This window comes from Perna viridis, chromosome 5 (genome assembly GCF_037379345.1).
Source record: "Perna viridis isolate PV_CMFRI_1.1 ecotype Kerala chromosome 5, ASM3737934v1, whole genome shotgun sequence".
NCBI lineage: Eukaryota > Metazoa > Mollusca > Bivalvia > Mytilida > Mytilidae > Perna > Perna viridis.
Window position 1 is genome coordinate 11,537,800 of NC_142449.1, and position 27,283 is coordinate 11,565,082.

Genomic DNA, 27,283 nt, shown 5'->3' on the forward strand with positions numbered 1-27,283 from the left:
TTTACCTTAACTTGTATTTTATCACGTATTGTATCATATAGCGTTCATTCGAATATTTAACTTTAATATTTGTCCCAAAATACGAGAACAAGGAATAGTTAGAATACATATTTTTTGTGAACAAAACATTAAACGTCAAAAATGTTCAGCGTTTTACTTTGTTGCTAATTCATTTTCCTTTTTTGTAAATTATATAGAGAACGTGATAGGATATGGCTTAGACAATGTTTTTACTGATTTTGAGTGTAATGATGTATGCGTTCCAACCACAAATGACAGTTTTTGTCTTTGTTATTCCTTTTAACTGAATATTATAGATTATTTTTTAAAGAACTTAAAAAGTAATATTAAGACTAAAGTACAAATGTTTTATCTGGAGGACACATTAAGTCCTAAGTCAAGTTTACGATATATAATGGCTTTGGGAATTCAATTTTGTACTACAGAAACTGTAACATCGAAATCAAAACTTACAAAGTCTCGATCAGGTATAAAATTTTATTTTACAGGTATTATCAATCACTTAATCGGTCTGATATATTTCTGATTCATGTCTTGTTCACTGTAGTAGATACTTCATATGAAGAATTGGGAGCGAAAATTGGACCTGAGAATGAAATCATTATTATTTATAACCACAAATATCGACCGTCTGCAAATCAAACAATTTAATAAAGGTTATATGTTCTTTAACTCACAGTCATCGCAATACATCAATGCCAGTTTGACTGATGACATAACAAATGGCTTTCCTTCTGACCTTCTGATGTGCTATAATTTACTCTTCGACATATGAAAATATTGAGGTAAATGGTAAATATTTGCCAATTGGACCACATGTAACTATTTTGTTTTCAAACTGAATGTAAATTAATCCACAGAAACAACGGTAAGCTCGAGATTTTTTTCTCGTATTGTTTTTAAATGTTTAACTAAATAAACATTTCGACACGAACATTCAAGTTAATCTAAAACATTTAAAACGTTAATTTACTAAATTTAAAGTTTAATTACCAATGAAATTTGTAATGTTATGTGAACAACATTATTTGGAAGAAGGCACTGAAATCACTGCTCCGATCAGAATAATATCAAGCATTTAATATGACATTTTAAAAACACGAACATAATACATTTGAGTTTGCAATTTTAACATAGATAACTATTTTTCCTATTTTTTTTTAGAATACTTTGCAATCGCCGCGTATTTATTTAATTAAAATATTACACAACCAGTGCAACTCACTGCTCGGTTGACGTACCTCCAAGATAGAGTTGGGAAACGCTCATAGACTCACATGTGGTCTGAGTGTAGACAAGAGCTTCAACACTGCAGCCAAGCCGCCATAAGGTGATATTCTGTCCGTCCGAGTTACTCGATCAGGTATCCTTGAACCGTGGCTCCGCCACCAACAATAGTTTGTTTCAACTAACAGTAACTACTAACAGAGTCCTCGTAAGGGTCGGTTGTGCGAGATGATCTTTAAGGATATAGTCCATGAGCTGGGAGGGTCAACCGTGCACCCCACACTCATCAACTACATTGTGATTTATAGGTACCTTTATACCCAAAATTACCGAATCAATTCATCGCCAAAGAATATTCTCGGTTTCTTTTCAGTATAAGTCTATATATGTACTCAATTGTCACAAAAAGCCAATATTATTGTGACTCATTTGTTCGAGTGTCTTAGTCTTCCACATGGTAACAATTACCCCGAAAAAAATATCTAGTCATGACACAAAATTTTAAATATAAGCATAAAAAACAGGCTGAAAAACATGTAGGAAAATTTTGTTTTAATGCAAAATCAATGCATTCAATATATCTACTTCTATTTCTCAGATTCAATATAACAACAATAACCTTTTCATAAAAATGGGGAAATTTTCGCAATTTCATATTTTGAAAATTTCGTCTGTAATGGTAATTTTTTCAAACACCATTATCTAAACAAGCCTGTGCATATCCAAAGATAGAATCTGTGTATTCTGATGAGCCAAAGTAATGCATTACGCTTAACTCACCGATGCACCTGGTTCATGCTCCCAGTTTTTAGTGGAGTCCGAGTTGCTCATTTACTTTTGTTACTTTGTATGTATGATTTTAGTTACTTTATGTTCTTTGTTGTGTATGTCTGTTTTCCATGTCTGGTCTTTGTCCCTGGATTACATTCTTTTGATTACCGCTATAACCTTGGTTCCCTTGATCACTCCTCCACACTGCTTCGAAAATGCTTACCAACTCATTGATGAGAACGAGATATTTTTGTTTGTTTGAAGAACGGTATTTGAAAGACAATTGCCCATTACAGTTTCAATGGGAGAAATTATGAAATTTCAGATATGCCCCTTTTTATGAAAGTTCATTACCATCACGATGATAATAGGAATTTAGCGCCTGAAACAAGCAGATAAAGTACACCAATAAAAAACCAATATTACCTCTTATCTCTTTTCCACATGATTAAAATTAGCAATTTGATCCATAATGAGGTTTTGTTTCCTGGATAGGGGTGCCACTTGTTCACCTAACTGGACTTGAAAAAGTTCAAATCTTTATTGCTGGGGCTCGCGTGAAAGCTTAGACACTTTATCTTTGTATCACACAAAAGCTTGTTTGAACTGTGATATGAAGAAAATATTACTAAAACTGCTGATATAGAAGAAAATCTGAAATTCAGAAATTTCTCTTTTTTACCATTTTATAATAATTGTAACCCCAAATGGAAAATGTAGGCGCTTAATTGATCAGATATGTTGAATACATCATTATTGTAATTATGAATGCATCAAATATGAGTTTTACGGTGTTGGTATGCAGTGAATGAGAATTTTCTTCTACATTGAGACCAGTTTTCTAGGGGTATAGGTAATACTTTTCACTTTTTTAAAAATTCATTCTTGAAAATTAATTTCTCAGGGTTTTATAATGTAGAAAATTTAAGTATCTACCGAATCATACCAATGTTGTGACGTTTTGATTGAGCAATAACTTATACAGTGGAATTTATGCAACTTTCATGGGAAAATCGAAAATCGCTTTTGTTGGATTTTTTTTTATACTATCAGACTATGCAAATCGCCACATCATAAAAAAAACCAAGGAGTATCAAATTGTGATAGAAATAAACAGAAAGTACCAAATAAGCCATTTATTGTTGGATCATTAATACTCTTTGGGTTTTGACGTTGTAAGTTATGCCAATTTAAGCGATTTTTCGTTGTGTTATGAGTATATATTTTTCATTTTTCTCCAAAACCCTAGTGTTATTACAATGTTTTCGCACCATAGGAAAGATGAGATATTTGGTCATCTAGTGATATTAAGATATGTCAGTTAACAGTTTTGAAGAAAGAAGAAGTTAGAAAAATAACAAAAATCCAAAAATCGGATTTTTGCCGCAAAGAGGTATAAAAAGAGACCAAAATATTAAAAAATGCTTGATTTTGTTTTTTGGCGACATGATGAGCCATCAATGGGAGGTTTGAAGGTTCCTGCAAATCACCTTTTGGTTGATGAGTTCCGGATCCTGGAGGTTATCTGAACTCGCATAGCTTGTTGAATACTTGGGAAAAACGACTTCGTGGTGTCATGAATTAATATAAAATTATTAAAATAAAACATTAATTTAGATACTAAAGCAACATATCTTGTCAGTAACATGCATGATAAATGTAATATTTATTAAATTTTCACTGAAGTTATCATGGATATACCAGCGCTAAAATTACTTGGTGTACAAAAGCATGCAATCAATACTCTACCAAAAGTAACAGATTCGAATGTGACCGTCGAAATATATGTAGAAAAGGCCAAGAAAGCAATGTCATCAACAAACTCTGTGATAGAACAAGTTTCCATTTATGGTCAACAAATACTTGACGAGCTCCGCATTATAAAAGAGGCTGTCCAACTTGGTAGTATAAAAATTGGCGAAGACATGAAAGAACTAATGAAGAATATTTACACTAAAGGTAAGAGATCTCAATATTTTTATTACTTATTTGCTTATTGTTAAACTTTTATGATACCAAAATACCAAATCATCGTAAAGAGTAATCAAGGAAACCAAGATTCTAGCGGTAATAAAAAAAATATAATACAGGAACAAAGGTCAGACATGGAAAACACACACAAGGAACATAAGGTAACTAAAATAATACATGCAAAGTAACAAAATAAACATCTAATAAAATTCATAGTAGCAATTGAATAGTTCTTTACAGATGAAGTGTGTTCAATACAAAAAGTCTTTATGGATCTTTATATTCTTGAATCAATTGACTGAGAGTCCACTCTATGCATACGGTTATCTCATTGAAACAATTTCGACTTGTGTCTGAAACGATAGCTTATTAAACTAAATTATATTGTCAAACATAGATTACTATCAATGTTCTTTATAAGACATCATAATCCCATAAATACATTCCAGATGAAATAAATCACGAAGGATTCAGTGAAACTTCAAATACAGGTAACAGGTATGTAATAACACTTTTATAATCACTTCTGTACAAAAAGAAAAACGACTGTCCGTACCATAGTCAAACTTATTTTAACTGATAAAGTCTATATATGACTGATAATGACTGACGAAAGGACTGATTTTGATTGATAAAGTTGGTACAGTCTTTTGTATCCACTGTTTAAGTTAAAACATGACCGAGTAAGTCACTTTTCGACTGTCTAAACTTCTTTTACGTTGAATCAGACACATTTGGACTGATTAAACGTATTTTGGGTTTAATCAGACGTATTTGGACTGACTAAATTTGCGTTTAATCAGACGTTTTTGGACTGATTAAACTTATTTTGCGTTTAATCAGACGTTTTTTGGACTAATTGAACTTATTTTACGCTTATTCAGACATTTTAAGACTGACTAAACATATTCCGCATTTAATCAGATGTGTTTGGATTGTCAGAACTTATTTTGCGTTTAACCATACATTTTTTTAATCGAATGTATATTTTATCTAATTTCATTGATTTAACATTTTGACGTGTTTTTTCGTGTTAGCTCTTTTTCGTAGTGAGAGGGACCTAATTCTACTGTTGGACACTTGTGATGGTTTTGTGTAAAATAGGAGGCAAATTATTTTTATAATAGCGTGGAACCCTTTCTATAAATTCCCTTGCTTGAAACTTTCTAAAAACTTCGGGTCCGCTTCTAGTTTTATTCATTTCACCAACTACTGCAGTGTATCATGTAGTCTGCATTTTGGAATGTGATACCTCATCGCCAAAAATAATTTTGCAAGATTCTGGTTAAATATCACAATTGACCTTTTTGTATGTACTTTTCCCAACTACTTAGAACCAATAATAGTGATCATCGTCGCTATGAGTGAGGTATTTCGATGCAAGTTCCAGCTGATAAGTAAATACATATATGAAAAAGAAACGCAGACAGTGCATATTTAATAAAAAGGATAAGGGTCAATGAAACCTTATTCTGGCGAGTGGAATAGTTGGGGGTGGGCATTTATGTTTTATTAAGGAGATAAACCCAATAAATATGTAGGGTATATTGTAGATTTTTCAATTTGATATATACATTTTGTAATTTAGAAGCAAAGTTTGAGAAAAAAAAAAAAAACCAAAAAAACAAAAACGTATAGAAGGCTGTTTTAAATAAAATAAGGTTTGAAAGCGAACATGGACCAGTCCGTATATCAATATATGCAGTTACTCGACGAATGACTTTGTTGTTCCGTTCAATCAATGGATGTACATGCAAATTCTAAGTGGCCATGTATAAATACGTACACGTAGCCAAGTTATAGTATTTGGATATACTATAATTTAATTGCAGAGCGATGTCATGTTTACATTTCTAAGTAGTAAAGATATTTACCTTATTTCTCTTCACAGAAAGTTTTAGCTTTTATTTTGTGCCACACAGACTTTTTTGCAGCTGCATCCTGCGATCACGTTTGTGTTCGATCATATATGTGAAAAACACAGGCCTGTCCCGGTGGGTTAAAGGTTATAATAGCAAGGCATGTTATACATGTATGTACAAGTGCAGGCATATGTTTATAAAGTACTTATTATACAGACGATATATTAAATACTTTTTTTTTTCATTAGCAAATGTAATTTCTTCTCATAGACGCTATTATGAACAACACCCTGAACCTTTTATTATCACTCGGTCAATCAGTCAATAATTTATAGTCTAAGCTGTTTGGTATAAATCAAGCCGCACGCGTGTCAACTACATCCTGTTTATTGTAATTCAGTTGTGTCCATTACAAAGAAGCGCGTCATGTCACATCATGGGCCGTGACCACGAGGTTTTCATGTACATTGGTAATTGATACATGCATTGATTTTCAGTGTAGGATTGGGTGCGGAGATTTTTGTTTATTTTTTGTGTACATTATGTTCTGCTCAGTTCCCTGTTTTATTTCCTTCAACAATTATCAGAAATGAAAAAGTTAATCTAAGACATAAAATACACATAGAAACATTATATGTATGCATAATTATATTACATTTTAAATTAGAAATAAAAATTTCAAATAAAGACTGGGCAACTCGGCGGGTGTTTCTAGAAAAGCAGAGGACGCTTACCCTACCGGTGCACATGGTCCATGCTCCCAGTTTTTAGTGGAGTCCGAGTTACTCATTTGCTATCGTTACTTTGTATGTATGGTTTTAGTTATTTCATGTTCTTTGTTGTGTATGTCTGTTTTCCATGTCTGGTCTTTGTCCTTGGATTACATTCTTTTGATTACCGCTATAACCTTGGTTCCCTTGATTAATCTTTGGTATCGTTCAAATTGTAGCAATTGTTTTTGTTTTGTTTTATATGCATATCCAAAAATCATTTAAATGTCTCATGCAAAAAAAGGGAGAATTTTTTGTGCTAGCATCAAAACGAGTCGCCAATCTGCGCAATAGTACTTTCGTAAGGCTCGGGGAAGTTTCCCGTATTTGTCCCTTGCTCGGCTTTGACTGCCATCTGCTGCGATACCCCGGTAAACTAACATACTTCAAAGACTATCTGTTATTACATGGACAATATAAATAAATTTGAAAAATTGGTTCTAGATTAAAAGAAAAAAAAAATTAACACAAGAACATAAGAAGAAGATTGTTGCATAAAAAAATATTGATTGATCCTGTAATTCAGTTATTCAACGTCATTAAAATCAGATTTCTTTACCAGTGGTGGTACTTTAAATAACTAATTTGCCTAAGTTAGACATGTTTTGAATACCAATCAGGTCAAATGGTATCATTTTGCTTGTTTTTGTCTGGGCAAAATTTTAACTTTATTTGTCGAAAACACGGGTATGTGAATTTTGCTTTCCGTACACGTATAGACCAAAAGGTCAATTAAGGAAAATAGTCAACAAAATGCATTTACACAGTAGCAAAAATGAACTTTGCATTGTAACCAATTACACAGGTGTGTAAAATGGACGATTTAGCAACCGTATGTAAATTTTCATTCATACTCATGTGAAAATTTGGTCATGAGAAACGTTAATAACTTAATCATCAAACGCTAATATGCATGGATACTTGGTATATTACTATTGCAGATAAGTAGATAAAATGAAACACATTGATTATAATTACTAATACAAGAGTACCAAGAAAGATATATTTTTTAATGTTTTTTAAACCTCAAGAGGATAACCCGTTGACTAGCCTACAAGGGGACCGCGAAAGTAATTTCTTATAATATTCTAAATGATCAGCCAGATTTTTGTTAGCGTAAGGGGCAGGGAACACAGAATGTTAAATCATGAATGTAAGATTGTAAATACGAACCTCTTCGACATGTAGTACTAAGTACATATACTCACACTACTAATCGTAGTACTAATACCTCTAGTAATTTCGTTTCTATAACAGCACCATAGGAGCACCGAGGGGGTGGGGGGTGGGGGGGGGGGGTAATGTAACAGGTGAAAGGGTACGAGTGCGCGGCCTCGAACATTTTCACCAAACCGATTCATATATAAGTTACCCCCTTTTCCATAGGTGATAAGTGTATGTAAGAATAAATGTTGGTCCAAGAACACTAGGTGGTCAGGTAGTTCAGCCAAAAATGATTGGGCGAAAAAGATTTGATAAAAACGGAGGATACACAGCTGACATGATCCAGTTCACCATTAGTGCCACTCTACAAACATGTTGGTGTTTCTACTCGCACATATACAATGTATAATACGATGTAAACCTGTATGAATTCAAAACAAATCTTATCAATATGAACGATACCTCCGTCATCCAACCGACTATACAGTTGTAAAGTCATTGACCGGTATATCATCGACGGATCATAAATGCTTTTCATAACATTGTTCATATTACATGGTTACAGTCCGAACTAAATTATTAGGTAACTGGTAACAAATTTTTTTTTCACCGTTAATGAGCGGGACGCCGGAGTGAGACACTCGTACTTTTTGTTAAAGTCTTAAACGGCCATTTCGGTCTGAACAAGTCTGACCTGTCTGAACAAGTCTGACCTGTCTGAACAAAAAATTGCCAAGACTAATTCAGTCGTTCAGTAGCTGTTACATGTAAGATTGTTATCGGCCGTAACCATTAACAGTCTTGTTCAGTCTATTTGAGTCGGTTCAGTCTTTCGTACCCAGTCATGACCGGTTCAGTCACGTTCAGACTATTTCTGACCAGCGCCGAAAATGTTGTTATTAAGGTGTCAGGCTGTGATAAGATGGTTTAAGTCACTACTCCGATCAAATTACTGTGTTATTTAAAAAAAAATCAAAAAAGGAGTTATCTCCCTTAAGTTAGCAGGTCAATGTTCACTATTTTAACCTTTCCTTTTTGAAATAAATAAAATAATTATAGTAAAATATATTAAATGATATTTGGATGTGAATATTACGTAACTAAACAGCGGTAGTCGGAATGCATTGTAAAGATGCATACATTGCAGTGTATTTACTTTTCTGGGGATTTTGATAAATACTTTCACTGCGCACTGCATATGTAAAACCAAATCGTGAAATAGGGAAAAAAACATTTCACAGCATCAGTTTAAAATAAACATTACGAATTCGTCGGAGTATCATCAAATTTACAGTGGTGGAGTAGAATAAATACATTTTATTTATTTCATTTATTCATATTTATCTAATTTGAGAAATTTTCTCAAGTTGATAAGGCACTATGTTTCATGTATCGCCTGAACTTGTGTATATCTAGGCATCTAGAATACTATAGAACTCTGGATCAAAGTCAATTTTACACTGTGTAACTAAAAGTTTTTTGTAATTTACATAATTGATTTTTTTTTTTATTCATTTTTATAATAATCTATATTTTTTGTTATTATTATATGAAATTAAAATTGGGAGCCGAGTGAAATGTAAAAAAAATAAAACCCTTGAAAATTTACTCGATATTGCAAAATAAGCCTTAGGGGCAGAAAATACTTCGATTTTCATTTAGCTTTGAAAGTTTTTGAGACTATACAGTAGATCAGTATATTTTAGTTCATAATTTAATGACCAGTTGATTATCCTTTTTATTATACAGAATTTCTACACATTTTATACAATGTAGCAATTTTCAACATACTTAAGATTCATTTATTGAGTCGCAAAATTAACCCGTAGCATGGTTGCATGTGACTGTATGTACACATATTTTGTACTTGGACCATCGAGTGGATGAACCATATAGACTAATACTATAATAGTATTAATTTCATGAATAATTAGCAACTAGTCCTTTGACCATAAAAACCGGAGGACTCACATATGCTTTACTTTTTATTGAGTTATCGATTTGGAAAAAGTCAATATTCAAAATTGGCAGATGAAGTGCGTGCGGCATAATTAGTCTGTAACATATACATGTAGATCCAGAAAGTTCCGCCCTTATGTGAAATTTTGCTAATTACGTGCAAAATTTACTAAAACATGAACAGTTAATAGCCTGGACTCCTCCCTCCCCCAGTTTATCATCCCTGTATTCGACTCTTATAGCGAGATAAATATCGGCCAGTCTAAACACTGCAAAGTCTTAGTGCACTAAGACCATAAAAGTTGTACTAAGACCAATAATATGATGTTTTTCTCAAATAAAAGTACCACCACTGAATTAAATGTAGGTATCTAAAAATGCATATATTTGCACCTAATTATATATAGAAATAGTCATTGAATAGTTAGATACTTAGTCATTTGTGCACAGTTTTCTGTTTGTGGGGACAAAGACCACGGATACATAGCGACTTCATCTATAAAACTTAGTTACATCTGATGGTAAATAGACAAACGACAGATACAAATTGATGTCAATGTATTTATGATATAGATGACAATAAATTATCGAATTTTCCCTGTGTAATTAATCTCCAAATTTCACATGTGAAATAAAGCCTGTAGTTCCGCTATCCGATTTTCTACTGCCAAAGTACTGATGAATTCAAAATTTATTTGAAAATTGCTATTAACTGTTGAGAAAATCAATAAGATAAATATGTAATCAATTGGTTATTGTAAATGACCAATGTATAATAATATCTTGAGATTTAACTGTTAATTCTGGGGGTTCTTCGGCACTTGAGGTCACGTTTCGTTTTTTTTTTTTTAAACTATCCAAGTTAATCATCATATCTATATTTTTGGAAGAACTATGAAACCAAAAGAAAAATCAGACAGAAACAACTTTTTTTCAAATTTCCTTTAAACTCGTTCTAAATTATTTCAATAACAAGGACATGTCATTCTTCAAGTAAAAACATGTATTAAAATCATGTGTCAGCGCGGAAAAAACGATACCCTTTTACGATTTTAAAGTACATGAAATCATAAATTATTGATGGTTGTCTCATGAAGTTTTAATAGAATACTCGAATTCACCTCAGCCTGTTTGCAGTTTTTTTTAATTATCTTTTAAGTTCCTTCAAAAAATTGCCATTTAATTCATGTCGTTCGGTACTACAACTTTCATGCAATTATTTCTCGTTCTTACCTCCAAGATCGAAGTATTTCCATATTTATTTTTTCTACGAGAATTTTGCACTGAACGTATTGTTTATCCGCCATCTTGTTTCTATGGATATTTTGAAATGTTCCCTATTATCTCACAGTTCTAGCGCGATAAAAAAAAAAAGTCTGTAATTGTAACTGAAAGTTGTAGTACAGAACGACATGAATTAAATTGCATTTTTTTAAAGGAACTTTTGAGTAATAAAAAAATTAATCTAAAAAAACTGCAAACAGGCTGAGATGAATTCGAGTATAGTAAATGAAAACATAGTCACTGTCGGATGTCCACATGGCTGATTTTAAATAGGAACAAGCAAATTCTCATATATATTTATGTTGTTTTTTATTTCAAATTGACGACAATGCGTGCATTACTTTTATTGGTATTGCTCAAGTCGAATAAATTTTCAAGGGATTTCATGTTTCATATCATTTCCTGTTTTAATTTCTTTCAACTCAATTTTTACTCTTGCGATTTTAAATTACATGAAATATTTAATGAACAAATTATCTACAATTGAATACTAAATGAAAACCTAGGCACTATCGGATGTCCACACGTCTGATTTTAAATGTTTTAAACCAATGTTCAATTAATAAATAAAAATATCCACATCCAACTGTAGACATCAAAGAGTCCAGGTCAGGGTCTGTTACCCACATAATGGCTGACGTGCCGGAAAAAAAACTTTGCACAAAAGAAGTCTAAAAATCTGACGGTGTAATTACTTTTTTATAGTTAACTTAGAGCATTCCATGCAGTTTTACATGTCTTTTCCACTGGTAGTACTTTTACTTGTGAAAAGTGTCTTTTTATTGGTCTTAGTGCAGTAAGACCGGTCTTTGTAGTGTTAAGCAAGATCCGAGAAAATATCTGGACTGAAGCGTCGACGAAATCTTATATTTCTAGCCGAGGACCAATTAATCAGCCAATATGAAAAAAACCTTACGCTAATATACCTTTATTGACTAATTAGTCGAATACACTAGGCCAATATGGACTTTAGCCAGTCCAGTATGACGTATTGTATGGGGACGGCTTAATCCCGAATTTGACGGCTATATCCCGTATTGGCGCACGTTTTTATATTGTGTCGGCAGTTTTAATCATATTTAGCTAATATTCGAACTTAAGTCAATAAAACTCATTACTCCTTGAATGTACTAAAACCTTATCTACCTTTGCTTCCGAGAATTCTACTAGTATTCGTCCGCTTAAAATTACGCACATATTGTGCACGTGAAAAGGGTGTCAACGGCGGCGGGACCCAGAGATTCCTAAATGAGAGGTGATCTTTCGAAGGGGTTCAAACTTTTTTTTTATATATTACAACAAGATTAGCTTTTTAAAAGGCCATCCATTCGGACGACTTTGAAACAAAAAATATTTGTCTCATTTTCCTAAACAAGATTGGCAGAGATATTTGACTCTTATACATTCTATAGATTTTTGCATGCACATGTTACGGCTGCAAGTCGTTTCTAATGATATTATTTATTCGGTATTTACCTACTACATTACATGTCACTGCAGTATCATAGATCTATAGTTACAGGTCTATGGTTGTGCAGTGCAACAGAAAACTCATGTTCAACTAAACGGCAAAACTGAGCTACGGAAAATTCCGGAAATCGGATGACTTATAATTATAGTTAACTTCTGACATTAGCTTTACAAAGCATATTCTCAAACAAATATTACATTTTTACTTAAAAATTATTTTGTATACATGTACCTAAAGGTACCGCAATACTTTTTCATTTTTAGAACTGTACCAGGGACTGTATATGCATGTAATATAGCTTTACTACTTGAGGTCCTAATTCCATGGTCAATACATACATGTACATTGTACATGTATATATTCTCAAGCGAATATTATCCAATAACCTTTAAATCCTTTTCTCAATGTTAAATTGCATGTATTTTAGAATAAAAGGAGAAATTAGATGAGTACATGAAAAATTGAATGGATAGAAGGATAATAGCGTTAACAAATTTTGATTGCCACTGACAATTTTTTGTTATGATTTTTCAGTAAATTTTAAGACGATCTAAGGTTGTGTTAAGATCGAAATGGCCGAGTAAGACTTAAAACTCAGTACCAGTGAGAGTATGTGAATGCATGCAGTATTTCACATTTATAAGATTAGCATGAGACTTGCTCTACACTAAATGTAAGTCTTTTGTGTACGGTTCCACGATACATGTATACTCTTTTGAAAGCGTAAGATGAAATGTTTTCCCTGTAAATTATACATTATTCCCACGATTATTAGACATTTATGGGGGGAATACACAGTCTTCATCGGGGAATAATTCATGGAACTTTAATGTGTTCAATCCAGAGTGCTTGCTTATAATAACAATATCCTTTGTATTGTTCCTCTATATGGTCTAATTTTATATGTAAAAATTGGTGCAAACTCGTACAAGTATGTAAGCGCTCATACTATAACAATTGTACTGCTTTACAAATACAATGTAGTCATGTTTGGCCGATTTTGTGCAAATAATGGCGAATCACGGCATAGACTGATTAGCAGAACATATTCCTCTAAAAATATCGAACCTCCTAAATGTAATACCGTAGACTGGAAGACTAAATCAAGCAGTAATTTACAATACAACTTGTTAGTCACAAATTTTTAAATGACAAAATGAAATAACAGATTCGCACTATTATAGGTGATTTTTTTTTATCTAACCTGAACGTTAGTATCTTTAATTCATTTTGGATTAATCAGTGTTTCAAATTTGATACTCAAATATGTCCAAAAAGCACAGAAGTGCATTTGCAAAATGTAGATGTGGTGTTGCTCCTTTAACAGTAGAAACTGGACGTTATTAAAACAAACCAGTATCTAAGCGCATTTGTTTTAATTGTAAATATATTATCGAAGATGAAAAACATGTTTTAACTTTATGTCCATTATACGCAGATCTTCGTAATTTATTATTTGAGGAAGCGTGTAAATATAATGAATTGTTTTATACATTGTCTGATAACGATAAATTTATTTATATTTTTAACTGAAGAATTGTGTCAATTAGCTGCTAAAACCTGCTATAATATTTTATGTAGGAGGACTAGTTTTTATATAAATAGTTCACTTTTTATAAATGTGCTGTATATTTCTTCTTGTATTTTATTTTGCATGTGCACATATATGAATATATCTTAATACTCTCTCATAATTCTTAATAGAATGGCACTTGAATACTGCTTTTCATACTTGTATGTCTTTTATTGTTGACTTTTAAGCATAAGTATGTCGTATAAATTACGGTTTTATATGTTGTACAAGTGGTGAGACTTCAATAAAATATTGAATCTGAATCTGAATCTACTTAGAATTGCAATATGCAATTTAAGCCCCAGGCATTCTACGGTCGTTTGAATCCATAGTTCTTTGAGTCCAGGTGCACAGGTAAAGATCAAAGAAATACCGAATTACGTAATATTGACACCTCAGGCGGTAACCTTTATTCAATACCTGAACTACAGGTAGGAAGACTGGCCGTTCGTTTAATATGATACCCTGCATAACTCATTACAATCACGACCTTTTAATTAAGATTTTTTTTCGTTTCATTCATACATACAGACGGTACCGTATAAGAAAAAAATGTGGCTCTTATACAATTCCCGAGTTTTCAGGACTATGCCTAAGAACTCATCGCGGTTGGTTATTCTTATAAGGTATACCCGAGTATTACTAGTACCCATTAATTAACAACACTGGTTAAATTTTTCTGTCCAGTAGGTTTAATGACGGTATGATCTACTGAATAGATATTTTTTTAATCTTCGATTTCTCTGTTAAGAGACTAGATACACTAATTTAAAGTTACATACGTTGTCGTGCTATGAGAATCTACCTCTACTCGCACAATAGCAAAAACCGCTGACAACATGTGCCCCACGGATATTATGCCGCATGCCAACGTTGCAAATGATTTCAAATCAATCCATCAAGTGGGACCTAAGGTTCTTGTGGGAAAAAAGTCTGTATCATTCTGTAAGTTAAAATGGAAGTCCTTTTAAACCGGAGGTTAATACTGGACAGTAACAAAGATTGCCCTATGCCCTATATACTGGACAGTAACTAAGATTGCCCTATGCCCTATGTACTGGACACTAACAAAGATTGCCCTATGCCCTATATACTGGACAGTAACAAAGATTGCCCTATGCCCTATGTACTGGACACTAACAAAGATTGCCCTATGCCCTATATACTGGACAGTAACTAAGATTGCCCTATGCCCTATGTACTGGACACTAACAAAGATTGCCCTATGCCCTATATACTGGACAGTAACAAAGATTGCCCTATGCCCTATATACTGGACAGTAACAAAGATTGCCCTATGCCCTATGTATATATTGCTGCAAACAAAACTAGAAATTAATTTGTCCAGTGGAAGGCAAGATGCTTTTGATGAAATTTCATACAGAAGGATGGACCGACCGACAAGGTGATTCCAATATATTACCTATTTGCATAGTTAGTGTAGATCATAATACAAGCTTAAAATGATTAGTTTATATACATTAGACAAGTATCTCTAAGCATAGAGATTTACGGACTATATGTTGATAGTAATTTGTTTACATGTACATGGTACTTATACATGACTGATATAGTATCAGGGCCACATATTATACTTAATTTCTTCTACATTTTAAATGTACTACTAGTTTAGATATTGGAAGTCTTCGAATGTACCCCTGTTTAAAGTAACATAACAACCAAAATGCATGTAACTATCTGCAAATCCTAATACCTATACATGTATAATATTAAGTCTACTGTAATATTTGTGACCTAAAGATTTATTTAAAGGTTGCTGTAACATGTGCCTTAAAATAATCAAATATTCATCATAAACACACAACTGTAAATCATGAATTACCATGACCGTTTTTTGAAGTGTTGCTTTTGTTTGTCTAAACACCGCTCAGGAGCCCTGAGTGCGCAAAGGACTTAAGCGATTATTCGATATTCTTAAATTTTTGCAGGAATAAAGCAAATAATATTGGGATAGTATTTATAAAATTTGAACATTAGATATTTAGATATTTTAAAATTTATATTATCTTAAATCTTTAATCTGCTAATTAAATTATGGCCAGTTTATGATCCTTTCACTATTTGTCATAGATTATTTTGGTAATGAGGTATATATATGTGAAATAAGATACAATGTCATGTTATGTGATGTCAAATAATAGATTTTGAAATATCATTCATTGTTATAAATCTTCTTATATTTCCCCAAAATTTAAATAAGATACATGTTAAAAGAAAACATTTGGTGTACAGAGAGGCATGTTACTTATCGTGACGTGTAAATCTTTATGAAACAATACGGCTAGGTACCATACCACCAACGGAAGACTGAGATTTTATGAAAAAAAGATCTTACATGTACATGTTGGGTGTTAGGATGGGTAAATATGCTCAATTAAAGGCGACACTCATGAAAGTAGCTGTGATTTAAGTTGCAACTTAAGAAAATATTGTGTTTTTCAATTAAAAAAATGAATAGAACTTAATATCTTAAAAATAATAATTATGACCGTAAAATCAAGTTATAAGTGCCATATAACTTATTTCGTCTTATCTTGTACAACTATGGGTGAAACCAATTAACACCCAGTGTGAAATATGATATGTAACCCCACTCCTAGAATATTTACGACTACTGAAGCGCGTTTTTCGAAACAAGTACAATGTAAGTAATTTTACAATTTCTTCAATAATACAATGTATAAGAACATGACAATTGCTTGGAACATTACATGTATGTGACTTGGAAAATAAAGCCCTTTAATTTCAGTAACGTGTTGCAGGTTTGCCTTGCGAGACTCCAATACTTGTGGTTCTACTAGACATTTTGAGTTTTAAAAGTCGACGACGGGCAGTTGATTTGTACATTTTAGTTCAAATTCATTCAATATTGTCAGTTGCTGAATCATAAAGGGTGGAGGGGACGTTCGTGATCCAGTTTTATTGAAAAATGTATATTTTAGCACGAAATTTGATTTTTAACAAATTTAACCCCCCAACCATTTGCATCACTCCGCTCGGTATTAAGGTCAACTATCCTGAACTATTCGCCCCCTGGTTAAACTTGTAAAAAATAAAAAAAAGTTCATAAAAAAGCAGAAATTTTGTCAGGGGCAGATACCTAACTTTGTTCATGTGAAAATGGGTGGTTCCGATCAAGAACTTAAATAGGGGGGTTCAGAATTTTATTGCTTAATTCTGCTCTAATTTTCTAACATATCAAAGTTTTTTTTCACCAGATACTGCCCTTTGGTGTCCGCTATCTTTACTTGCATTTCTGAAGGGCGGAATTTATGAAAATATGGAAAATTTCTTCGTATCACACTGACGTGCAATGCAGAGTAAGATTATTATTAATATTCAAAAAGTGTTTTCTCTACACCCCTCTAAACGCAAAAAACCAAACAAAACAAACAAAACAGAAAACATGGAATTAAACAGTTTAAAACGTACAAATGGGGTTCTGGTCTTAATTAAGTCTTAAAAAATATTTCACGATTCCCGCCTCGTAAAATTAGAGAGAAATGACAGTTAAAATTTGATATGGTGAAAGGTTAGATAATGCGTCTCTTGAAAGGTGACAATCTGTGATCTGGTGTTATAATATTCGAAAATTCAGTTATAGATGTTAGGAAAATGTATGCGTTTTCAAATTTAGATATCCATGTATTAAAGATAATACTTGTGATGATAGAGCTGTTTTTACAGGATTCATTGTGTATGAGACGATACGTAACATAGAAGCTATATATTTGTAAGAAATAGATGTGATTAGTTGAGAGGTACATGTAGTTCAAAGATAGTACGTATCTTATGATATAATTTGGTTCCTTGAGTTCGATTTGAAACTGTAGAAACCAGAAAAGACTAATGCCAGTAGTTCATTTAAACTGGTTATCGAACAGGGGTGTTTATTGTAAACTGACAATAATTTTGGTGAGATTTTTTTAAAGATACCTAAATTGCCATTTTTGAAGATGTTCGAATGACGGTACAATTGAGGTCTTTACTGCCAGCATGTAGGTACACAGTGTGATAAATGAAATATTAGTGTCATCCCACAGGGATCGCTGATACAAATGTATAATAAAGCAATATTGAAGGTTTGCTACTGTAAAGCATTTTACCCTTTACATGTGTACAATGGCGGATCTGAAATACGGATTCGGGAGGGGGGGATGCGATCTCATTGATTTACAGAGAATTTCAATATTTCTTAGGGTGGGATTTGACGGATTGCCTCCACATGAATCTGACAATGGTTTACATGCATGTATTTTGCCAGAGGTTCCCGGAACTATTTAGCTATACTGTACATATGCTTTAAGGAGATATGCCACACCGGCATGGATACAGCTTTACATTGACTAACTATATCAACGGATGGGATTTACATTGTTCTAAAATAAGGTTGTGTTATGATATCGAAAGAGAGTTTAAGGGACAGTTGAATGATTAATTGTAATGATGAGAAAATAATAATTTAGAAAGAAAATACATGATGTATTGTTAAGTAAGTAACAAAACATTAAACACGAGATAAACCAGTGTAAAAACGGGACGAATGAACGCAATATGAAATTATTCATTATATACAAGTATGTTCGAATAAGCCTTAAACGAGAAGAACATGTTATTGTGCAAGTCATAAATATCGAAACTAATCTGTTAAATGTTCTTGAAAATTAAATTGAAACAACGAAAATTCCCTTTTCTCAACTAATTAATCGCGATTTATAAATAGGGAATTTGTAGGGAATTTAAATTTCCCACGCCTATGGGCGCCACCATGATCGATTGAGCTATGACGTCACGAAGTCGATTTGTAAAGTGAAAGTAAAAAGGTAATTGATTACGATGTCCGTTGAAATCGCAATTTTGGTGGCGTTCTCTCCTATAATTTCAACCCAAAATATACAGAAGAAGAGATTGAGGCACAACATGTAAGCAAATGTCAGACAACTTTGTCGAACAACGGGATTTGCAGCTAGAAGACTAGAATACGTCTGAGGAAAATCTAACGGCTACTTCCGAGGAATGTTCGTATTGCCGTAAAAAAAACTTTTGAAATATTTCTATTTTATCATTTGAGTAAACGTAAGCTTGACAAGACAACATGTTTCGGTGAGTAGATAAATATGACCGTAGAAATTTCACGGAATATTATTTGTTTACATATTATTTGCAGTGCTTGTATCAATATCAAACCGACTTAGTGACGTCACGAGCCAATCGGAAGCTATCGGAAAAAATCAATAAAGTCTGCTATAATCTTCCTTCAGATAGGAGAGTTCTGCAAGATTGCTATCTACCTATACTTCAAAGATTTCGAACTTTTGAGCATTTTATAAAAGCGCATTTTGCATAAAAGGCTATTTATTTTTGTTTGCGTTGGTATGATTTATCATAAGAGCTCAACTTAATGAAAAGGTGGTCTTTCCATTTAAATGTCTGATTAAACACAAAATGAGTTAAGACTGTAAAAAAATGTCATTAAACACAAATTAAGTTTAGCCAGTTAAAAAAAACGTCCGATTAAACGCAAAATGAGTTTAATCAGTCAAGAAACGTCTGATTAAATGGAGATCGGGTTTAGGTAATGCAAAAAAATGTCTGATTAAACGCAAAACACGTTTAATCAGTCAAAAAATGTCTGATTAAACGCAAAATGAGTTTACTCAGTCCAAAAACGTCTGATTAAACGGAAATCAGGTTTAGTCAATCCCAAAACGTCTGATTTAACGCAAAATACGTTTAATCAGTCAAGATATGTCTGATTAAACGTAAAAAAGTTTAGATAGTTGAAAGGTGACTTATTCAGTCAAATTTTAACTTACACAGTTACCACAAAAGACTGTACCAACATTATCAGTCTATCTCAGTCATTTTGACGTTCATTATCAGATATATATTGGCTGTATCAGTTAAAATATGACTGACTATCGTACGGACAGTCGTTTTTTGTACAGTAGTGTATATATAATATAATATAGTATATAAATAATACTTTAATATATACCTACTTTAATTCTTCGACTGCAACTCTGCGCTATACAGTAAGTTCATATATAATTGATATTTTATTTTCGTATATAATATATGGTTGAAGTATTATCATTTCGATTTTCTGCCTGAAATTAATTAGTTTTATTCCTAGTAAAGAACTCAAGGCCGCACGACAAAAAAATAGAAAGCCAACAGTTATAAAATGTAGCCATTAATAAATTTTATTTCAATTTTTAGTTTTCATATAAAATTGCTTGTAGCCACTGATAGCATATTTTGTCATGTATGTCTTCTAATGTTTACAAAAAAATCCAAAATCTGCTTCTTTTGCTACAAACCTCGTTGTCGTGAATTAACTAGAGTTCATTATTGATACTGATATTTTGTCCCAACTTGCGCTGTACTTATATTTGGTTGGTATTTATGGGTAACGATCGAGCGATATTTATGAGCGCATAACTAATAGGCTCTGGAATTCAATAATCATTATTGGGTGATTTTGTGAGTTACAATCAGCTAACTCATGAATTCTGGTATTTTAACCATTTTTAGCGGCAGTATCGCATAGGTATTACTTTATTTCGCCTCACATCGATTGTCTGTGTATCCCTTCCAATAATGCATTCTACTTGTACTTTACCTTTAGTTACCAAAAACAAGGAAAAAAGAAAAATCAACAACAAAGTACCACAGTAGACAAAAAGAAAGTAGACAACATGCTTCTTTTACAAAAAATAGCAAAACAGCAAGGAGTTCTGACTCAGTTGATTGCTAAAACTGAAGAGTTGATTTCAAAAATAGAAAGTGAAACAAATTTATCCTCAAACGACTTATCGAGTATAAACAAGTCTTTAAATCAATGGTGTGATACATTAGAATCCACCAAAGAAAAGAAAAAAAGGATGCAGAAAGAAAAAGAACTAGAAAAACAGAAGAAAAGAGAAAAAGAAAAAGAAGAACAACAGAAACGACAGCAAGAGGAACGTGCAAAGCGTGAAAAAGAAGAACATGAGAAAAGACAAAAAGAAAAGGAAGAAAGGGAAAAGCGGGACAAAGAAGAAGAAGAGAAAAGACAAAAAGAAAAAGAAGAACGAGAAAAGCGTGAAAAGGAAGAAGAAGAGAGGCGACAAAAAGAGAGAGAAAAACAAGAAAAAGAAAATGAAGAAAAACAAAGAAAAGAACATGAACGGCGAAGACAAGAAGAGGAAAGAAAACGACAGGAAGAGGAAATAAGGAGACGTGACTGCAGAAATTGGTTGCCGTTTGTGTATGTATATAACCAATTTGTCATCGGTAATTTATTGAAAACTGACTCGATCCAGGGGATTATTGGGTCAATTTGCATCAGGTAGGTGGCAACTATTCGCGAAGAGATATCGCCGTTTTTGATGGCCAATGAAATTACATATTTCTGTGACGTTGCAACCCAATCTATTTGTACTTGTAATCGTAACTATAAACATAATTTTGTAAACACATAAAAATGAAATATGGTACACACAGCAATATTGCATGTCATATAACAGTAACCTCCAAAACATTTATCCATAAATAATATAGATAAATTAATTCTATACTTTTGTAAAGTTGTGAGTAAGTTTTGCTGCATTTTTACATGTGCATAGCAATATTAAATCGCATGCTGTCGTGTTAAGCCTGAGAAACCCAACACCTACAAATGCTACGAATTTTGCTGTTGATGTGATGTTAATTTTGTCTTGTAAACTAGTTATTATTAAGTACTATTAAAAGAGAATAATAGCACATGGATACTAACCAGATAACTAACAATGCGTCAAGGAAGAATAATACAATATGAAACGGCCAAAAAATCGTTTTTTAATAAATGTACTGTCATCGAAAGATACTAATTGTGCTCAGAGCTTTGACAAAGGTTCAAGCGCAACCTATTGTACTTTTCTCACAAGAACTGGCAATATCGTAAACAAATTCTAACTCACCATTAAAAAAAATAAAATAATCCTTAATAAGATGATGTACAAAAAATATCCTGTAATCAAAATTAATATTGTGATAAAAATGTCAAATAGCCCTTGTCACATCTCATCTCTTCATGAACTGACGCACGTGGTAATTTTGAATGAACGGTATTATAAATCAGTGGTCATCCGATAAAATATTTCGCAATTAGTTGATACTTTGGGTGGTATTTTGAACAAACATTTTCCTTTCTTATTCGTAAATTATCGATAAAAGGAATAAATGACATTTTGTTTTAGAGAGCGACTTCGTCACAGTAAATAATAGGCTTATATAAACTGCGATTTTTTTTAAAGATACATATATTACCATTTTTTTCCGAATTACGGCACATTTGAGGTCTTTACTGCCAGCATGTAGGTACACAGTGTGATGTATGAAATATTAATGTCATCCCACAGGGATCGCTGATACAAATGTATAATAAAGCAATATTGAAGGTTTGCTACTGTAAGGCATTTTAACCCTTTACATGTGTACAATGGCGGATCTAAAATACGGATTCGGGATTGGGGATGGGGGTGCGATCTCATTGATTTACAGAGAATTTCAATATTTTCTAGGGTGGGATTTGACGAATTGCCTCCACATGCATGTATTTGGCGAGAGGTATTTTGAACAAACAACATTGTCTTTTCTTATTCGTAAATTATCGATAAAATGAATAAATGACACTTTGTTTTAGATAGTGACTTCGTCACAGTTAATATTACGACCTGATATAAACTGCGATAAAGTCTCAGTCATACACACAACGTCATTTATTACTATAGTACCGTAGCAACAGAGACAGGGCATTGTTGGAAGAAACGTACAATTCTTTTTAACTGAACTGTTAAAGGTATGATGGATAGAACAATAATAAATTAAATAGGGAGAAACCTAGCTGTTTAAATTAGATGATAGAATAAAACAGATGTCTTGTTCATAATTTTTGCCATAATTTTTTTTTGCAATCAATAAACAAAGTATATTAACCTTTTTGTAAAGTGCAGTCAAAACAAAAAACTAATACATAAAATACACGCCATGGTTGAAAATTCTTATATTACAGGCTTATGTGCCAGTTGCAATTTGATTACATCATCTGGCGTTATTTTTAGAATAAATACCTACTCATATTCGTGTTTAAGCCATGACAAAATTACAGTTAGCATATTGTTTGGACGTCTTGCTTTGTAGATTTGCAGTTTCTAGTAAAACTAAAATTAGTTTAGTATTTTATTATTTTCAGATATCGTAACTCCCAAAGGAATAAATTTAAACAAGACATTTGTTGCGTTATCCTGACTATGCCAGGTAATATCAATGAAAATGATGTAATTTGTACAGGATCTGACACAGAAGAAGATTTGGACAAATGTTTAGAGTCATTTGATGAACAAGTATTATCATCCATGATAACAGTTATACCCAACAAAAACAAGAAAATAACATTCGAGGTACGTACACTTTACCGACTTGAAAATATGGTGAAATATTAATAGAACACTGTATAATTGGAAGAAAACTAGCGTACACTCACGGATCTCTACAATATTTGCCATAGAATAATTCATATTATGAGATAAATTAGACTGTATAATAAAATCGTGTAAACTTTTCATAGTTCCATAACTATAACTGTAATTATCTACTCAGTTTTTTGATTGGGTTCTCGTTTGTTGCATTGTTAAGAACTGGTGCATGTATAATACTATCTATTGGTTTTGCTATTTACGTTTCAGCTACCGATTCGTGTATATGTACCGATAGTAATCCATGACAGTAAGCTGGTACCAACCCTGAAATTTTCAATAAAGGGACAAAAATGGAAACAAGGCAAACCGTTGTCCGAATTGAAACTTCCAAATTTTGAGGTACATTGAATAGTATGTTAATTATTGATAATTCGTCCACATAAAAAAAGGAAATTATTTAACTTCTATATAGAAAGATTTAGAAGACTTCGAAAATATGGATATGGCGGGACGCAACAAATGAAAACACATCCATACAAACAACGTTTCATAGCTGGATCTATAAAGTGTACCACCAAACCTCTTTCAAAACTTTTAACTTCTAACGTTTAATACCCACAACTGTCCAAGAGGGTCTGCAGTCCTACCACAACACTTGTTACTCCCGTAGTATCATTAATTCAATGTGGATCCTGAAAAATTCGAAAGATCTTTGGAGACAATCAACTGAATACTATTATCTGAATACAATAGCATTAAAACTTATGATTTTTCAAAACTGTATACTTCTATTCCCCATACTCAGTTAACATCCCGACTTAAAACATTATACATCGTTGTTTTTCCAAAAAAGATGGTACACCTAGATACAAATATATAGTTCTTGGTAGAGATTCCTCATACTTTGTAAGAAATAATTCCAGACCATCTACCAAATATACAGAGGAAGATGTTTACAAAATGCTTGAATTTTTAATCGACGACATAATTGTCCAGTGTGGTGGACGTGTTTTTCAACAAACGGTCGGCATTCCAATGGGAACAAATTATGTGCTCCTCTACTTGCTGACCTATTCCTTCACTCTAATGAGTTTGACTTTATAGCTGATCTGATCAGAAAGAAAAAATATCGTTTGGCTAGATCTTTCAATCTCAGTTTCCGCTATATAGATGACGTATTATCTTTAAACAATCCTAATTTCGGGGATTTGATACATCGCATCTACCCAAAAGAACATGAGATAAAGGATACCACAGACACTGTGAAGTCAGCCTCATATCTTGACCTACACTTAGAAATCGATGGTAAAGGAAAACTACTGACCAAACTTTACGACAAACGTGATGACTTTTCATTCAGAATTGTCAACTTTCCTTTCATCTGTAGCAACATCCCTTCAGCACCTGCGTATGGAGTGTTCATATCACAACTCATACGTTATGCCAGAGCTTGCCGAAGCTACGCAGATTTTTTGTATCGCGCTAGAACTCTAAAAAATAGGCTTCTGGAACAGGGTTATGTTGCTACAAGATTGAAGTCATCACTACAGAAGTTTTATGCTGGTCATCATGAACCGTGGATCGTTATGGTGTATCCATTTGCACCATGAAAACTGATTTATTCAACGGGTCATAGTTTTCCTTTTCTCATTTGATTACTCTTAATATATCCGTAACATTTTGTATGATGGAAAGGTATGTGGATCATGTACATATTACTTTTTTAGTGTAACCCACCAAAATGTTTTTAAATGTATATATATTAAAAATGTATATTTAAAGCCTGGAGTATTTAAAATACTCCAGAAATTCAATGGAAAAATGCTATACATTTTCAATGAAAGTCTGTACTGATATTAATTTTCTTCTTATGTTCTTAATCCGTTTACGGAAGTATGATACGGCGTAAAAGGTCAGTGGTATTATACGTCCGCACAATATTAGTTTGCATTATGGATGCCTTACGTCCTTATTAAGTCCGTTGCTTGCGTATAAAACAAATGTCATAACTCTAAACACTGCATGATTTTATTACTCGAACTATTTAGAATGTAGCCTTTGTCGGAGTTGAGATTCCAGTTAAGGAACTTTCAAACATCCAATGTGTAGCTGTTGCTAGCTATAAAAAAGACATCTACGAAGTAAACGAAAAAGGCAAAGAATTTGAACTGGCTGAAGACAGGAATATCAAAGTTCAAATCCCAGCCAAGGCATTCCCTGGGACCACATCAGTTGCTACCAGGGTAATAAGAATAATTCATGTTTCTCATACACAAAAATGATATATGATTTCTGAAAATGACATAAATATTTCGAAGTTTGCAAAATTAAAAATACTGTAAGGTTGCATACGTTTTACGACGATGTATCATTTTGTAAAAAAGATGTCAGATTCAAAGTCAGTCTTTTGGGGCATTCAAACTAACACGGTTCAGCTTTTAGTAGTGTTGCATCAAGCTAAATATGAAACTAGTGTAGTGGAAAAAGTAATTAGATGTGCGGTGTCTACTTTTTTGCACCTTTTTCAAACATGCAGATGACATTTTTTAACTTATGTCACTTATACTATAAGGCGAATTTGTTTGGGTCCGATGACTTTATTACTTTATTTACCATTCTGTTAGGGCAGATATTGCAATTGATAGGAATTGGAGATATATCGTGCATGACACTTTGTACTATGGTTGTTTCAACAAACAAGTGGTTTAGATGACAACATGACCATTGAAGTTCTCCTTCATTTATAAAACTTCAGCTTCCGTAAAACGTCAAATGTTCGTATATTTGTAGTCTATCCCGTGGTCACAGAAAGACATACGGAATGCAGCAAAACAACACAAAGAACTACAAAACATTAGAACGGTGGGCTCATTCGTTGATATATCATGTGAAAATGTCACGAAAGAAGATTCAGAGATTCAAATGTATGATTTCGGATGGCTTGGTAAGTTATTTAGTTTAACATTTTGTAACTTTCCCGCTAGAATCATGGTTCCCTTTATTACTCTTTCATACTGTTAATACTGTTCGTGCATTAATATGGTTTTTAACATATTTTTCAGAGGACGCTTACCCTACCGGTGCACCTGGCCCATGCTCCCAGTTTTTAGTGGAGTCTGAGTTGCTCATTTACTTTTTTTACTTTGTATGTATGATTTTAGTTACTTTATGTTCTTTGTTGTGTATGTCTGTTTTCCATGTCTGGTCTTTGTCCCTGGATTACATTCTTTTGATTACCGTTATAACTTTGGTTCCCTTGATTACTCTTTCAGTTGACGAAACCAGTCAGAAAAATCTAAGTGTTCAACAGGAGACTTTATATCGGAGCAGTAGATGGTTGGTTAACAACATGAACCCGGATGTAAACGCTCTCCCACTCGAGGACATTTTTGACAGTGATTTTCTAGAAGAGCTAGAGGTAAATTAATTTAAAATTGAACTGCTATTTTCTATACATCTGATAACAATTACACATTTTCAACAAAGTGTCCTCTTGAAGTTTTATTATTTTAAATTCAGGTTAATGCTATTTTGCTCAGAAATTTTAAAGACATTTATTTCACGTGCTAAACTAATTACTTTACATTTCAGCCTTTATAATTTTGATATATAAAAAAACTGCTCTAATAACACATATCTAATTTGTAAATTATAAACAGTGTGATAAACAACACATTTTTTGGTGTATAAAAGCCAGTGTCACAAATATCTGAAATATCATTTATACATTAAACAGATGATGC

The 27,283-nt window shown here is 32.8% G+C and overlaps 1 protein-coding gene across 6 annotated transcripts in view; it reads left to right on the forward strand.

Moving 5' to 3' along the window:
- Positions 1-697: 697 nt before the first annotated feature.
- Positions 698-27,283, forward strand: part of LOC148616028 (uncharacterized) — a 34,818-nt gene continuing 8,232 nt past the window's right edge. The window contains exons 1-10 of one of the 6 annotated variants that reach the window (XM_088582657.1): positions 818-889; positions 1,186-1,351; positions 3,706-3,978; positions 4,440-4,488; positions 20,726-21,427; positions 23,315-23,522; positions 23,808-23,939; positions 25,589-25,783; positions 26,331-26,484; positions 26,813-26,958. In XM_088582657.1, coding sequence (XP_088438783.1) covers positions 3,711-3,978; positions 4,440-4,488; positions 20,726-21,427; positions 23,315-23,522; positions 23,808-23,939; positions 25,589-25,783; positions 26,331-26,484; positions 26,813-26,958 — 1,854 coding nt within the window. In that variant the 5' untranslated portion in view covers positions 818-889; positions 1,186-1,351; positions 3,706-3,710. Of the gene's footprint in view, positions 890-1,185; positions 1,352-3,705; positions 3,979-4,439; positions 4,489-19,022; positions 19,198-20,725; positions 21,428-23,314; positions 23,523-23,807; positions 23,940-25,588; positions 25,784-26,330; positions 26,485-26,812; positions 26,959-27,283 lie in introns of those variants that run through there. The other 5 variants (XM_088582658.1, XM_088582656.1, XM_088582659.1 and 2 more) reach the window with 5 other exon arrangements.